The following is a 15,298-nucleotide window of genomic DNA, read 5'->3' as shown; positions in this document are numbered from 1 at the left end:
CTTGCCTGGCACTCACGCCCTCCCCCCGCTGCCGCACAAATTTCCGCGCCGCTGCGCGCACGCAGATGTGCGAGCAGCAGAAACGGGGGGAAATAATGATAATACTGCTAATAAAAACCCCAAAGCAACACAACCAGCCTCGCCGCCGCCGCGGTGGCTGTAGTGCGCGCAGAACCCGCGGGCAGCTCCGTGGGGCGGCGCAGAACGGGGCAGCTCCGCGCCCGCGGCGGTGCGGGCGGCGGCGGCGGCGTCGGGGGGGCTGTCTCACGGCGCATGTCCGCCCGCCGCGCCGCCACTAGCCGCTCCCCCCCGCCGCCAAACTCACCACCATCTTCTGCATGTGCAAGGCTTGCAGCCGGACAGAAACCGCTCCCCGGCGATGGAGACTGCGGGAAAAATCCGGCGCGGCGGCATGGCTTGCTGAAAAGGCAGCGGCGGCCGGAGAGAGGCGGAGCGGCAGCGAGAGAGAACAACGAACAGATACTAAAACACAAGAACACACTGAAAAAAGAGAAAAAGAGGGAAAGAAGGGAGGGAACCTCTCTTTTTATTCCCCCTTCCTCTTTTTTTTTTTTTTTTTTTTAATTCTTGATTTTGTTTGTAGCCACCTCGTCCTCAATGCCTCTCTGAGCAGCACCTAGCGAGCGAGCGGGAGAAGGCGAGACAGAGAGGCAAAAGAGAAGATGAGGATAATTTGCAGACAGCTTGTCTTGTTGTTTTCTGGCTTTTGGGGACTAGCAATGGGAGCTTTTCCTAGCAGTGTGCAAATAGGTAAGCGCTGCATTGGGCTGTGTGCGTGTGTCCAGGGGTTCAGTCCTTTGCAAAGTGAGTTGGGAAGGAGGCTCTCGAGGCAGTTTAAGGATTTCTCCTCCAACACCATCCCATTTCCCTGCCTTCACGAAGAAATCCGCGTGTATCGGTGTACGTGTGCGTCTGTGTGTGTGTACATCTCTGTGTGTGTGTATGTATATACCAGTGCGTGTGTGCGTTCGCGTGTGGAAGGGAGGATGCTTCTCTTTCGCAGAACTCGCGCTAGCTCCGGGGGCGAGCAGGCTTGGTAAGCAAGGAAGGGGCTCGGGGATGATGTCCCTTGATGCCTAAACTCCCCCTTCTCCTCCCGTCTCCGAACCCCCCGCCTTTCACTGGCTCCAGTGGGATGTGGAGTTATATGCACCGGGAGGATGCGGTAGCTGGCAGGGCTGGGGGTAAAAGCCAGCGCTGCCATTCTTTCACTTCTAGTTGGAAAGTTTAGGGTTTTGTAGGTCTGTCCTTGTAGTTCAGTGCCCCATCCTCACCCCGTTCCCATCTCCTCTTGCTCCCCTTCTTTCAGACGTGTTTCGGATGGGACGCAGCTAGCTGAATTCTTTCCAGCTCAGCTCCATCACTGCATCATTTCTCGTGGACTTGTAGAGATGCTGCTAACAAGGCTAAGCTGCTCCCTGCCTGCACATGGCTGCAGAGGAGCAAAGTTCATTATATTCCTGTTCAGTGCAGATTATCCTACACTGAGTTTGTTATTTTCCTTTTTTCTTTTTTTTTTTTTGTAATCCAAAAAGCATCGTTCCCCTTAATCAGCCTGCCACTTAATGTAAGAGGCTGTTGAGTAGCTGATTTACCAGTGTGTTCCGTATGAGGGAGATGGAGGCTAAACACTTTAAAAGGTCACTGTAATCATGACAAATCTGGGTATTTATGTATGAAAGGCTGGAAACTGAGAAGTCAGAAGAGAAGCATGAATGCATCTGGGAGGTTAAAATCGATTGAGGACAGTGATTTAAAGGCAGTGGTTGTGATTACGAATATGTTTAGTTCCTTATCCATTAAAGTCGTAGGACTAGCCTTAGTGTGCAAGCTTTGGGAGAGACAGTTGCTTGGTGCTACAAGATAGTAAATAGCTTGCAAATAATTCACGCTGTTTCCTTTGCTTTTTGCCTTTTTTTTTTCTGTTTTTTGTAGGTGGTCTCTTCATCAGGAACACAGATCAGGAATATACTGCTTTTCGATTAGCAATTTTTCTCCATAACACCAGCCCCAATGCATCCGAAGCACCTTTTAATTTGGTTCCTCATGTAGACAACATTGAAACAGCTAACAGCTTTGCTGTAACAAATGCCTGTAAGTAAACATGCCATTTATCTGACCACCTTATGGGTAAATTGCAGTGGAAATAACAGGAAATCACATCATTATCTTGCATTGCAAAAACATCAGTAAGTCTGTCTTCAGTATAGATACCTTGTGCAGAAGAGCAAAAGGGGCAGCAATCTGTGCTAGTTTCTAAGTGGAGCAAAGTCCCCTCTCCTGCCTTCTGCTGACTAACCTGATGTGACATTTACTTTAGTGTTATTACTGTAGTTTCTTGCTTCCCAGTTTCTATGGAGATGAATTTTTGTTGTAAAGAAAAATTATGAATGTTTCAATCAGTCCGTACACCCCCAGTTCCTCTTGGTTGCTTTTGGGTATGGTGTGCCTTGCGTGTATTTGAAAACATACGATAATACTTGTGCTCACAAATGCTTTTCTAATGGCTGGAAAGGAGAGAGGGAAGCAGTGGTGTGCAGGATAATATATCTGAGTTGTTTGACGCTGCAGTTGATCTGGTGATGTCACTTGAGGCAGCCCTGCTCTTATATTCTAGGTTGTAAATGTCTCTTATCATTTCGTAATGCATACATCCTGTGGATATGTCTCTATGCATCCATACATTGGTGCCAAATCACGTTAGTATCTGATTTACTTGATTTCACAGACCACCTCAACTGGAACAAATATTCTCTTCCTACTATATATTTTATACACACTCACCTGCACACATAGAGTTGCACATACACCAGAGAGAAAATCAGAAAAAGAAATGCCTTTATCAAATGAGGCAACATTTACTTTTTCTTCCTCTTTTTTTTTAAAGAAGCAAAGTATATTAGCTGAACTTACTATATTTGAAACACCTCAGGGTCCTTAGCGCTGGTTAAGCCTGTGCTGGATATGGCTTGATCTCCAGTAGTGGCAAAACATTGTTTCTGTTTATCTTCATGTAGGTCTGGCTTAGGAAAAGGAATTCATGTTATTATGTAAGACAGTGGGACATAGTGTGGCAAAGCTGAAATCATAGTAGCATTGCTACTTTGATGTTCATATTTTAGGACTTTATAGGTTTTCTTCTGTGGTCTTTTAAGTTCCTTAATTCCTCCTCTTCATTCAAGAGTGAATTGCCTCTGGAAGTAGATACCCTAAGCAACATTACTGCTGAGTGTAAAACAGAAATATACTGGAGGAGGTCTTAGTGTTCATCATGCCTTTAAATTAAGTTCTGTGTTTCTCTCCACTTTATCACAGCCATCTCTGTGTCACTTTTTAATATGTAAACATACAATGTACTGTGCATTTCTCATATATAATTTATTGAATGATTGGTAAATTTATTTATATGAGTTTGGTACTCCAAGTTTCAGGATGACCTTGCCACCTTTTTTAACAGGAAAAGCTTCTGAGCTGCCAAAATGGCTCCATTCATTTTATGCAGGAAAGATTGATGTCCCATTAAGTGTGAATTCTATATTAAGCAATGTATTAGTTGTGTTTAGCGTGAAAATCAATATCAACCTCCATAAGGAGAAAACATTTCAAAAGGTGCTTTAAAACTGGAAGGAATAAGATCTATGCAGCTGTAGTTCATTGAGAAAATATCACAATGCATGTCAACTTTTGCAGGCACTGATTGTATATTCCAGGAAGACAAATGACATGGTAGCTTTTTTAAACTTTCATTTTTTGTGAAGAGGAAAGGACTAAAATTTTTGTATACTGAAATCAGTAATTTTAGGTGAAGTCAATTATTTTACATTCTGCCTACACATCCAGTTCTGCCAGATAATTTCTGAGGCTATTGTTACTTTCTGGATTAAGGGCATTGCACAGTATATCTGTTTGAACATTGGTGGATTAATTCTGTCTTGCATAAATCAAAATTGTCTAAAATTGAACCACTTCTCTGTGTAAGTCTAACACCATAGATTAAAAAAGGGTTTGCCCAAAACTTTACTTATTTATACTATTCACAGCAGATTCTTCTCTCTCATTCCAGCCACTTTAAGTTGTATTTACCTTGCACTGTTTTAACTGAGGAAAACCTGTCCCTTGATGTTTCTGTCATTTACAGAAATAGTGATTCATAACCTGATTTTTTTTATTTTATTTTAACTGAATCTAGTTTCAGTTCCAAAGAGTTTAATGACTCAGAGATGATGAATCTTTACAGTATGGGGGGAGGCAAAGATAGAGGAAGAAAGTAAATGTTTACGTTTATCTGTGTGCATGCTCGTATAACTCTGTATGTCTGTATTAAATAGGTTTAAGTCCGTACTTCCCACTTAAACCAACGTGTATGTTTGCATTAGTTCAAGTTTGTATTTATTTCACATTTTGCAATCTCGTGCCAATAATCCAACTGCTGCTTCTTTTTTGAAGCATTTTAATACTGAAGAGTATTTTTTAAACAACAGTTCTCCTAATGAAATCTAGGCAAACTAACTGACAACTGAATGCACATACTGCATGTCCCTTAAGCTAAATATGAGCAGAATCCTGCAAAAATCAATTGTCTGATAGCTGGAGGACACTGACTTCCATGTGATTGAATTTGCTGGCTTGACAGAGGCTTCTAAAGCACAGATGTGTGAGATTTTCTAACCTAATTAAAGAACCCCCACCATCAGCTCTGAATTAAGTCATTTCATGGCAATATGAAATGATAACTCTTTGCTAAACCACTGTGAAACAGCAGCTTTGGATCTTGCCATTTGTGTAGAAATTACTCAGTGCACACGTCCCCAAATATACAGTACAAAAGCCTTAGAGCTGCTGGGCTGCAATGAATATTCATGTGAGTTCAAGCATAAAGCTCTAAGACATGACCGGTTACCTCTATTTCTCTTCCCATTTGCTGCAGAGGTTACTTGTGAAGATTCAGGGCTTGGCCCCTTGCATGTGTTAGGGACAGTAAACAGAGTATTTCAGATGATTGTGGATGGCATATTATCAGATAATTCACTACAACAGTGGAAAAAATTGAATATTTTTTAATTAGATAAAACCAGGTATCCAAATATTCACGCATGTACTTTTGAAACTGGAATAATTTTGGATGTTCAGTTTCTATCTATTTTCTAATGGTTATCTTACACAATTTTTGTTTTCTTCAAATGGGCCCAGAACATTAGTATTTTTACTCTAAATCATGAGTGGATATGAAATGGGTTTCTTAAGCAGATAGACTCTGTTGTAAGTTAGCAAAATTGATCTGATTTATGAGTTTGGAGATAGTCCTCTTCCTTTTCCCTTCCCGTTGTCTATTTTATTTAAACTTTGTTCATTTCTTTTGCACAACATACATTATTCAGAGTATCTCTTTTACTGACAGAGAGAGCTGAAATTATTGCGAACATGAGTAGTACAAGGTTCTTACTCATCAGAGCACAAGACACCAGAGCTGAAACATTTGACTATTGGCGTACATTGGTTTGCACCTCATTAGCAGGAAATCCTGCTTGTGATTACAAATCTACCTTCAGCTCCATTTCAGATGTTGGAGCAATGCATTGAGTTTTGAAGATGTTTGTGTATATTTATTCTTCAGCTGAATCCGAAGTAATTTTCTCATTTCCATTCACTGTCTATATTACATTAGTATAACTCAGCAACGCGGTCAACATTAAACCTGCTTGCATACTCTTGAGGTAGATCTATAATTTTACAAAGAACTATTTGCCTTACATCTCTTGTCTTGTGGTTGAGAAATTTTCCATTGAAGTTTCAAAAATCCTTAATGTATAACTAGTCTTGCAGTTCTTGTGCAGGATTAGGCTAAATGGGGAAGAAGAGAGATCGATTCAAGTCTTTCATCAGTGTTTCATACTAAAAATAAAGCTTTTCGTTTTGAGTCTGTTTAACTACATTTGTATTCTGAGATGACTATATTCCTAATGAGTGTAATTTGGGGTAAATCAGACACTCCTTTTGTTTCACCTTTTGCACAACTCAGTTCTTTGTAGATTTTAATCCCAGTAGATACAAAACCCCCAAAATAAAATTTTGTTTATTATATGGCACATGGATTAGAAAAAGAAAAACCTAATGGAATTAAAAATTTTGTATTTTGGGATAACTTTCCTCGTTTCCCAAGTGTTATTCTCTTTGAGTGTTATTCTCTCTGGACTAACATGGGGTTGATGACCTGAAATTAGAGGGCCTGATTCTGCCTCACCAGCATGAATGCAGTTTCTCAGTGAGATCCACCAAGGTCGGAGGCAGCCCTCCTGACAGAAAGGAACTTCTCTTATCACCCTGCCCTCTCTGTGGGCTTGTCTTTAGGCTTGTTCTTGCTACTGAGGGGAGAGGCAATGTCATTTTGAAGTTAACTTTTCTGCTGAGGCAACCCAAAAGCTGAGGAAATAGGCTCAAATGTAGTACTGCCTTTATATTGTGACTGTCATTTTACTTAAAGCAGTTTCAGATTGATTTGCTAAGCTACATCATAATGGGATTTTCATTAAATTTAGTTATTAATTCTGCTTTATAATTACAACTCAATTTAGCAACAGGAATGTAACCTTAGTTTAATAATCAGTGTAATTTAAAACCACGGTGTTCCTTATTTAGGAAGTGAGGGTTTCATGGTATTTTGCTATTGAGAGCAGTACAATATTCCCAAGGATGCAGTCTAGAGTATATTGAGAGTTACCATAAAGGCATACCATACGGTCAGGTTTGAACTGGAAGGCAAACAGTGTGCCGGTTGGTTAGAAAAATGGAACTGGATTAAATTGAACCTTTCTAAAATAGGATCAATTTCAAGTGAGTGGTTTGCTTTAATACAAGGAGTTTATCTCAAGCTGGACTCCAGTTATTGAAAACAATTTCTCTTAAAGTTTCGATTATTAGCACTTGCTGATGGAATCAAAGGATATATGTGTATTTGGGTGTAATTTGCCATAAGAAAGATTCTGTATATTTTTAAGATATATGAAGACCCATATTCAAAGTGTTTCACAGCTCTAAATGTGATACTTGTAAATAACTGTACAGCAAAGAGAAAATTAACTATCAAAAAATCCCACATATCAGAGTCTGTGTTTAATTTTCAAGGTTATTGTTGGGATAATAAATGATGGGCTTTTGCTGAAATATAGCCAGATTTCTTCACTGAAAATTCAGAACATGGATTTCCTTGGCATGAAACAAGACTTTTGTCCAAGCATGTTACTGGACTGGCTAAAAATGTAGACTCAAAAGCTTTATTACAGGCTACAGAAATAACTTAATCTTCGTTTTAGAGGATTATTAACAAAGACTGTGTTTCTTCATTTTTCCTGCAGAAGCTAATGCAGAGCAGTACCTCTTTGTGTAGGACAGAGCACTTAAGAAGTAAATTAAGTTGATTAATACCAGGTTTATCATTGTAATCTAAGTTTGTATGTTAGGCAAAATAGCTCATGCATTTCATTTTTAGGTCTTGATTGTTTTGAGACTTTCCTGTTCATGAGAGAGGAAGACTTCTGCTTTCATTTCTTAATGGTTTAGATCCTACCATGAATTGTGCAAATTCAGATGGTGAGCAGGTGAAGTTCTTTGGGTTTAAACATGGTGGAATGAATAATCTTTTCTCACAGTTCTTTAATATATGACTGATTTAAAGGGGATAAAGCTTGTGCTAGTGCAAAACTGAAGAACTCCATATGACTGCACCAGTATAATTAGAAGGAAAAAATTGGCCGCCTCTATGGATTTCCATTAATCTGGCTAGTTGGCTTAAGGCAAAGGTTTTGGACAAGTACAGCACCAGTCTGCTTTTGAAGCTTAGGTGGGCATACTGAAGTTACGTGTTGGGACACAAAGTCAAGCTGGATAATTTATTCCTGTGTTAATCAAGAACAGTTCCTCTGAATTTGGGAAAATAAATTTACTCAAGACTGTGATCACAGTGTCTTGTTTGGAAATTTTGCTGTTGATTTGCTTTTAACCATTTTTCTCAGGAGTTTTATTATCTTCTTGTATCTAGTTTGGGTTTTCAAATAACTATTTTTTTATGGTTTTCTTTTAAAGATTTAGTGGTTTTTAGCAATCCTGCTGTGGATTCAGTTGTTCATTAATGCAGTTATGGGTTGAGTACTCTTAAAACTTCCGTATCAGCGATATCTGTTTTTAGGCACCAAGTTCAAATACAGAGGCTGTCTTACATTTTGGCACTCAGAAATGTTCTAGTATTTTCCAGAGTTCTCAGCAGCACCTGCATTCCCAATGGGAACTGCTTACTGCTGAGCACTTAGGAAAATTTGTCCTTAGCAGTGTGATAATGCGTAGGTCAACTGTCTTATTTCAATAGTGTTACTTCATTGTGAGGACTTTGTTTCTTCCCTCTTCTTTTTCCCAGAGTGACTTGTTCAAAAAATCACAGCTGGTTTTTGCATTTCTGACGGTAAAAAGGTGGAACCAGAGTGTCACATACCTATCACCTTTGTCTTGACAGTGCACTGTAAAGACCCAGCCTGTCCTTCCTCTTCACCACGCTCCTCAGAAGCTGATTACAGATAAACTTTATGTTGGACTCCAGGGGATATACCTGGATATTTACTAAAAAGCTACTGTTCTTGCTGGGTTTTGGCCAGCTACACTAACATTAACAAATTCCAGTTCAAATATTGGCCCTTGTCCTGCAGTTTTTTTCCCTAGACAGAGCTGTCTGTGATTTAAACAGGGACTCTACCTGATCAGGGATTGCAGACAGCAACCCATTAGAATGAAGGAATAGTAGGAATCAGCTCTTTTTCAAGGTGAGCAGGTTCTCATTCTTTCATGTCACAGCTCAAACTTTAAAAAGAAAGTGCTTAACTCCTCTTATATTTAATTAAAAAAAATCAACAAAAAAAAAAACAAAAGAGAAAAAAAAACAACAATTTAGAAATTGGACCCCTGGTACATAATTGCCTAATTTAAAAGAATGTAATTTGGACTACTGTTTTCTTGTGTTCCACAGGCTATATCTCAATCTTGTATTTATATACAGCCATAGCTCCTGAAAAATGCAGTCTTGTGCAGCATCTATCTGCATTATTCTAGTCATGGGCAACATAACTGTGACTACAGTTTTTTTTCTGTACATACAACTAGAGCACAAAAGAAGCAAAAAGCTCTTACACTTTTCACCAGCTTATTTGTTAGATTATTTGCAGAGAAGGGCTTTAAACACATTTTGAAGACTGTTCTTAAAATACATCAACATTTAACTATTCATTACAGTTCCTTGCAGCCCCTCTGTGGGATTGTTTCTGTTCCATTTCTGCATGCATGCTCTTCCAATTGCTTTTATGAAGTATTTGTGTAGTACGCTTTTACACTGACAGAATTTGAACTTCATTTTTATTTGCTCATCACCTTTTAGTACAGTTTGGGTATACTCATTGTGTATCCATCAAATACATGTTTTAGGAGTGTTCACAGGTAGTGAAAGTTAATTGCTGGAAAGAACTGAGAATTTTACACATTGTTTGCCTCAGTTTTCAGATCCATTTCTAAACAGATATGGAATTTACATTTTCACGTTGTGGTGCAATATGCGATGCCTATGTTAGTATAAGAAATTATGATACAAAGTAATTTGGAGTTATTGTACAAAATATTTTGGGTTTGATAATTGCTTTCAAAGTTACATGTTATTCTTCATTTCTTCTTGTTAAAGATTTTGCTGATACAACATGGATTTTTTTTCAATGTCAGGGTCAGATGTGTTTCCTTAGTGGGTAAAATGATTCATGTAGTACATATTCAAGGTAGAGACAGGGGAAAGAGAGGAAATTCTTGTAGAGCAAAGAGTACAAACTGTAGCATATTCTTTGCCTGCAAAAGCTTCCTGTTCTACTTTAATGTTCCTGATTTACAGTAGCAGTATTTCACAGTACTAGTTTATGTGAGATATGGGTCTGGATGGTGCTGTGTTCAGGTCTGGAAAACGTTATTGCGGATAAGTGGAAATCACTCTATCAAACACAGACCCATTAATGTAAAATTCAGGAGTAAAAATCTATAGTGTTTTTAAAAATGCGCATGTACATCAGCACACTTCCCCCTTTGTTTTCTCATGTAAGCTGATGGGACAAAAAGGACCAAGACTTTACAGACCCACAGTCTCAGCAGATTCATGTAGGACCTTCAACTAGTGATTTCCTCCTGGTTTTCAGTGTGGATCTGTCCTGGAGATGCTTGCTGATGAAGGCCTCCAAGCCTTGGTCATTTCCATCCATTTAAACTGAGAAGAGTGTTTAAGAATAGACTTTTCAAAACCGCTGCAGCTGGGAGGATAATTTCCTTTGAAAATCAATAGTCACATGCTCTTGGCTGGCACAGGATTTTTTCTTACTTCTCCTCCAAGTAGGAAGTACAAGCCAGGTAGGAAGCTGACTCTTGCGGCTGCTTGCACACCCTGTTAACACAGTCTCTGTATCTAGCTATTTGTGTGGCCTCCAGTTGCGACCTTACCAGGGGGTTTTCATTCTCAGGTGCTCTCTTTTTAAAATAAGTACCCTTATTCAGTGCCTATCTTGGGTGATAAAAACAACAGGATAATACTGTAAGTGATACATTATTATCTAGATAAGAATTAGAGTTACTGTCTGGAGACACAAGTAAACATGCAAGGAAAAGAGCATAAGAGGACATTGGTGTATTGGGACGACATATGTCTGCATCTGTTGCAGGATTACATATGCCCCATGAAAGTGTGTGGCTGGCAGGTCAGGAATAGTGCCATATGGAAGTGTTCCAAGTTACAAGACCTTACAAATGATACGGAAAAGATGTGCAAGCAGTCTGGGGGATGAAATGTTGTGTGATGGCTCTGAGCATCATTGCTTCAAAGAAGAAAAAGTAAAGGTCAGCAAAATAAATGGGAGAGTGGATAGTATGTAATAGTGTTCACAGGTTATTGTGTTCTAAGGCTAAATGGCACGATTTTAATCACCCAGTCTGACCAGTGACGTGCTAGTCACCTATCCTCAGCTAATTTCTTTATCCAACCTGTAATTTCTTTCCAAATAAGTCCACTCTTGAACTAAAGACTGAAAGAATCACAGGCAAACTGTCATGCCATCAACACATCATTTGGACATACCACCTACTGTCTATATCTGTGTTAAATGTAGGAGTCATACAGAGTAGGCAAGCAGAAAAAAAACCTTGCCTACTGGGTTTGTTGTTGGTCTTTAGAGACATACCATGAGCATGATCTGCTCATAGTCTGCATGAGCAAATGCATGATTTGTATCCAGTCATCACACTTGTGCAGTTCCCAGAGGCCCCTGAGGTTTGTTCTGGCTGGTTGGTGCTGTGTCTTGGCTGTGCATAGGGGGAGTGTTGCACACCCTTAGTAGCAAGGCTTATGCCACAGCAAGACATGTAAGTTCCCTTGAAAAATAATACCACCAGTGGACACAAATGGTGGGGTTTTCCCCCTCTCCTAAGAAATAACATCTCTAATCCCACAGCAGGGAGTATGGTTTGAAGCAATAGTAATATAAGCTTGGTAAATACGTTCAAAGACCATTAAGTATGTTTTTGCTAAGAAGTGTACACTGATCCCCATTATTTGTATTATCAGACTCATCTACCTGCAAATGCAACTTAATGGTCATGTGTGTTACACATATTTCACTTTCTGTGAGCCACAGAGGATGTGAATCTATTACTGCTTTCACCTGGAGGGTTTGGGCTGTTAGCTTAAGATACCAAGAGTTATAAATTTAGCTTTAGAAGTCCCTGGTGTCATCTACTTTGTGTGTCTGAGGAGATGGCAGCCTGAACACAAACATGATGATGAATGAGATTTAATACACAAGAATATTTGCAGAAAGCAAAAGCTTGAATAAAGGAATACAAGAAATTCTCCCATAGCTGTCTTGGATGATCTGTTGCACTATATTGAATAGCACATGTATATGGGAAGATGAAAAAAAGGACAAACCTTTTATTTCCTTATACCACAAGTAATTAAAAGAGACATAGCAACACAAGACCTAACCAATTAATTTCTGGTATACTAATAGCTGTACTTGCAGTATCCTGTGTACTACTACTCCATCCATTAAATAATTTGCTTAAATGATTTATTATTCAGTTATTATTAAAGTCAGATGGAAAATGACAAAGTGTTTTTATACTTACTCAGATAACTAACCCAGAAAAAGAACAGTCACAGTTAACGCAAATGTGTGTGTGCAGAGTGTAATTGGTGAGGTTTGGCCAGGTGGCTGTGATAATTTGGATCCCAGGCAGGAGGTGGATCTGCGCTGGTTCATTGGGGCCCCTTCCTTCGGGGACCCCTGGGGAAATTACAAATTGCTTGGAGTAAGGTGTCAAATGAGTTTGAGACCTTTCACCTGAAGTTGCTGTACACCTTCTGTTCACCCCCCGTTGGGTGGGAGAAGGGGTTCAAGATACAGCAGGAGCTCTGTATTTATAAACCAGCATTATTCAGTGATGGGGAAGGAGACTCATGAGAATAGAGGAAGGACTAAGTGCTCACTGAATGGGGAATTCTGTACCTCTGAAAAGAAAGCAGAAAGGTGTGGCTGATACATGTGAGGTAGGGATTATAGCTGGTGTGAGCTAATGTGACTGAAAAACTTTAAGGTTGTGCTGAGCTGAAAAGTTAGTACAGAGGGAGAAGTAACAGCTAGTCCATGTGTTCACTGGAGTACAGTAATAGTCATGGAAGAGTGTAAACTAAAAGATACTGTTCAGAGACAGGGAAAATTCTCTTCCATCAGCTATCCTCCTCCCCTCCCTGCTTTTCATGACAAAATCAGAACAGTCTGCAAGAAGCAGTACCAGTGAAAGCAGTGGACATGGTGCTTCCTGAGCTCTGCATCACTGGAGAAGTTCTGTTGTACTGGAGGCATCATGGGGCATCACAGGGAATGAATCACACACGCCCCTCCTGCCACACAGCTTGGGACAGGCTGCTGTGGCTTCTGTGATACATTGATTACAGATAGACATCAGCTTAACTACTGCAGGGACAGAGGAAAGGGACAGAGCATAAACCATTAATTTCTTGAACAGTAAAGATACGACATCCTGTACAACCTCAGAAAAACTTTGCCCATTTGCATGTCTGTGTGTCTTACCCCAAGTCTGCCTTGGACTCCATCATGGTCAATCACAGAGTCAACTAGGTTGGAAAAGACCTTTAAGATCATCAAGTCCAACCATTATTCCAGGACTGCCAAGACTTAAATATTTTAAGGAAGTGAATGGAAGGAGGGAGTGGTGGTGTTAAAAAGACAGTTTATCAGATGAACTAGGTTGCTTTCCTCCATTCTTCTCTGGGTCTTTGACAGATGTTGAAGGATGATGACAGATGTTCCTGTATTTTTATTTCCTGATGAAAGCCCCAAAAAGCCTATCATTCTTCCAGTTACTCTTTATGATGGGAATCCTTTGCTGGCAGGCACCAGAGCTTCACACGTTAGTCGTATATTCTTTGTCAGACTTTCAAATACTGTGCTAAATGGGAGAGTAGCAGAAATCCTTTGGGCAATTACAATAATCAGATAATAATAATTATTTCAGTTCCTTGTACTTACAGGGTCTGTGAGATTAAAGTGGGATCTGGCATAACATTACCCTTTTGAAAAGGTGTGGATATCCCTCGTCAGCAGCATCACCTTGAGAAACAGCTCTCCATGGCCTCACATTCCTGTTCCTTTATGTTTGGTATGGTCAAGCAGGGCTGTACTGCCACCTTCCTTTTAAAGTCTGTGAGCAACTGACTGCACAAATAAAGTAATGAAAGAGAATGTACATGTGGGGAATCAGCAGCATGAAGAAAGTCTTGGTTTTGGCCTTTTTTTCTTGTGTGGCTATAAAAGACAGGAGAACATTAAAGGGTCATCTCTCCAGTTCAGAGGAAGCATGCTTACATGAGGTGTTTTCCATTCTTGACTGCACATTATGTAGGCTTAGGACCATTAGTGAGAGTTAAATGTGTGCAACAAAAAATATAGCACACAGATGTAGCTTTAAGCCTGTTGGTTTCTTAAGATGTGCATTAAGATAATGTGCTACCTTCCCGTCTGGTCCCATGTATGAAAGTGTTGTCTGCAAATGGTTGGATTATTGATACAATAAGTTAGCATTACTTGCCTACTGAAATAAAATCCTCTGGGGCCTTTTCTGGCCCCCCCAGAAAAGTGTTCAACACTTAATTAGAATTATGAAGTTCAATGTCAATCTTTCAAAGTGTTGTGCCTATTGTTAGTGCTGTGATGATAAGTTCCTTCAGGATGTGTGTGACCATAGTAAGCTGTTGCCATAGTATTTCACCAAGACAAGAATAGCAAAGTGATTTAAAATCTGATTTTTTTTTTTTTAATTTTATTTTTCTCGTGGTGGTGGCAGCCTGTAACTGTCTACATTAAGAATACAGAACAACTCCAGCTTTTACTGAAAGCCTGCTTCTTTTTATCACCTCTCTTAGTAGATGCAAACAGAGATGGAAGCATCCAAAACCTGTCAGGAGACAGGAATGCATCAAACTATCTCCCTGCATCTGTGGCATCTATGATTGAAAAAGCTGTGTTTGGCACCTCAATTAATTTGGCTATCCTGATGCATGATTTCAAGAGTGCAAATTAATGGTTTTGGATCTAATACCCTGGAAGTTATATCACCAGACAGTGGTCCCAAAGGATTGCAGCAGATGTTTGCTGGATTCTGCCTCTCCAGTGTCTACCCAGTAAGTAACTCCATCTCCATTTGGCTGTGCCAAGGACATGAGGAGAGTGGGAGAGACAATGGCTGGCAAACCTGGGCTTCCTGGGGATTTTTACTCCTACAACTACACACCACACAGGAGAGGGGCCAAGTGAGCAAAACTACATAGGGAGCAAAACAAGGGTGGGACTTACATTCTTCTCCTCTGTGGCCTCCTGTATGTATTTGACTTATGCCTGCACTCTGGCTTTCTGAGAAGTATCTTTGAGAGAATTTGAGCACAAGTTTGATTTCTGGAGCTCAAACTTCTTGCTTTCCTAGGATTGTTTCTTGTGTCTCAAATTATGCATTTTGTTGACAGTGTTTGTCACCAAGAAAGATTTGGAATGATAAGGACAGGTCACTAAGGCTATGCTACAATGTTTTGGGATGGTGTCTTAGGTTGTGATGCAGAGGCAGACACATGTAAAAACATCTTATTTGGCTTCTTCCATGTGTGTAGAGGAAGCTTTACAAAACGTTTAAATAGCAAGGG

At 39.9% G+C, this 15,298-nt stretch overlaps 1 protein-coding gene across 12 annotated transcripts in view; it reads left to right on the top strand.

Moving 5' to 3' along the window:
- The first annotated feature begins 215 nt into the window (after positions 1–215).
- Positions 216–15,298, top strand: part of GRIA4 (glutamate ionotropic receptor AMPA type subunit 4) — a 220,903-nt gene continuing 205,820 nt past the window's right edge. For 7 of the 12 annotated variants that reach the window (XR_008970970.1, XM_057399755.1, XM_057399754.1 and 4 more), the window contains exons 1-2: positions 216–771; positions 1,957–2,115. Coding sequence is in view for 11 of the 12 variants with exons in the window: in XM_057399755.1 (XP_057255738.1) it covers positions 684–771; positions 1,957–2,115 (247 nt within the window). In the remaining variant the exon portion in view is untranslated. The remainder of the gene's footprint in view (positions 772–1,956; positions 2,116–15,298) is intronic. The other 5 variants (XM_057399750.1, XM_057399756.1, XM_057399748.1 and 2 more) reach the window with 2 other exon arrangements.

This window comes from Pezoporus wallicus, unplaced genomic scaffold, assembly GCF_028554395.1.
Source record: "Pezoporus wallicus isolate ANWC-B61680 ecotype Strahan unplaced genomic scaffold, APGP_CSIRO_Pwel_v1 scaffold_6446, whole genome shotgun sequence".
Classification (NCBI taxonomy): Eukaryota; Metazoa; Chordata; class Aves; order Psittaciformes; family Psittacidae; genus Pezoporus; species Pezoporus wallicus.
The sequence above is the reverse complement of the archived record's forward strand: the minus strand, read 5'-3'. Positions and strand labels throughout refer to the sequence as shown.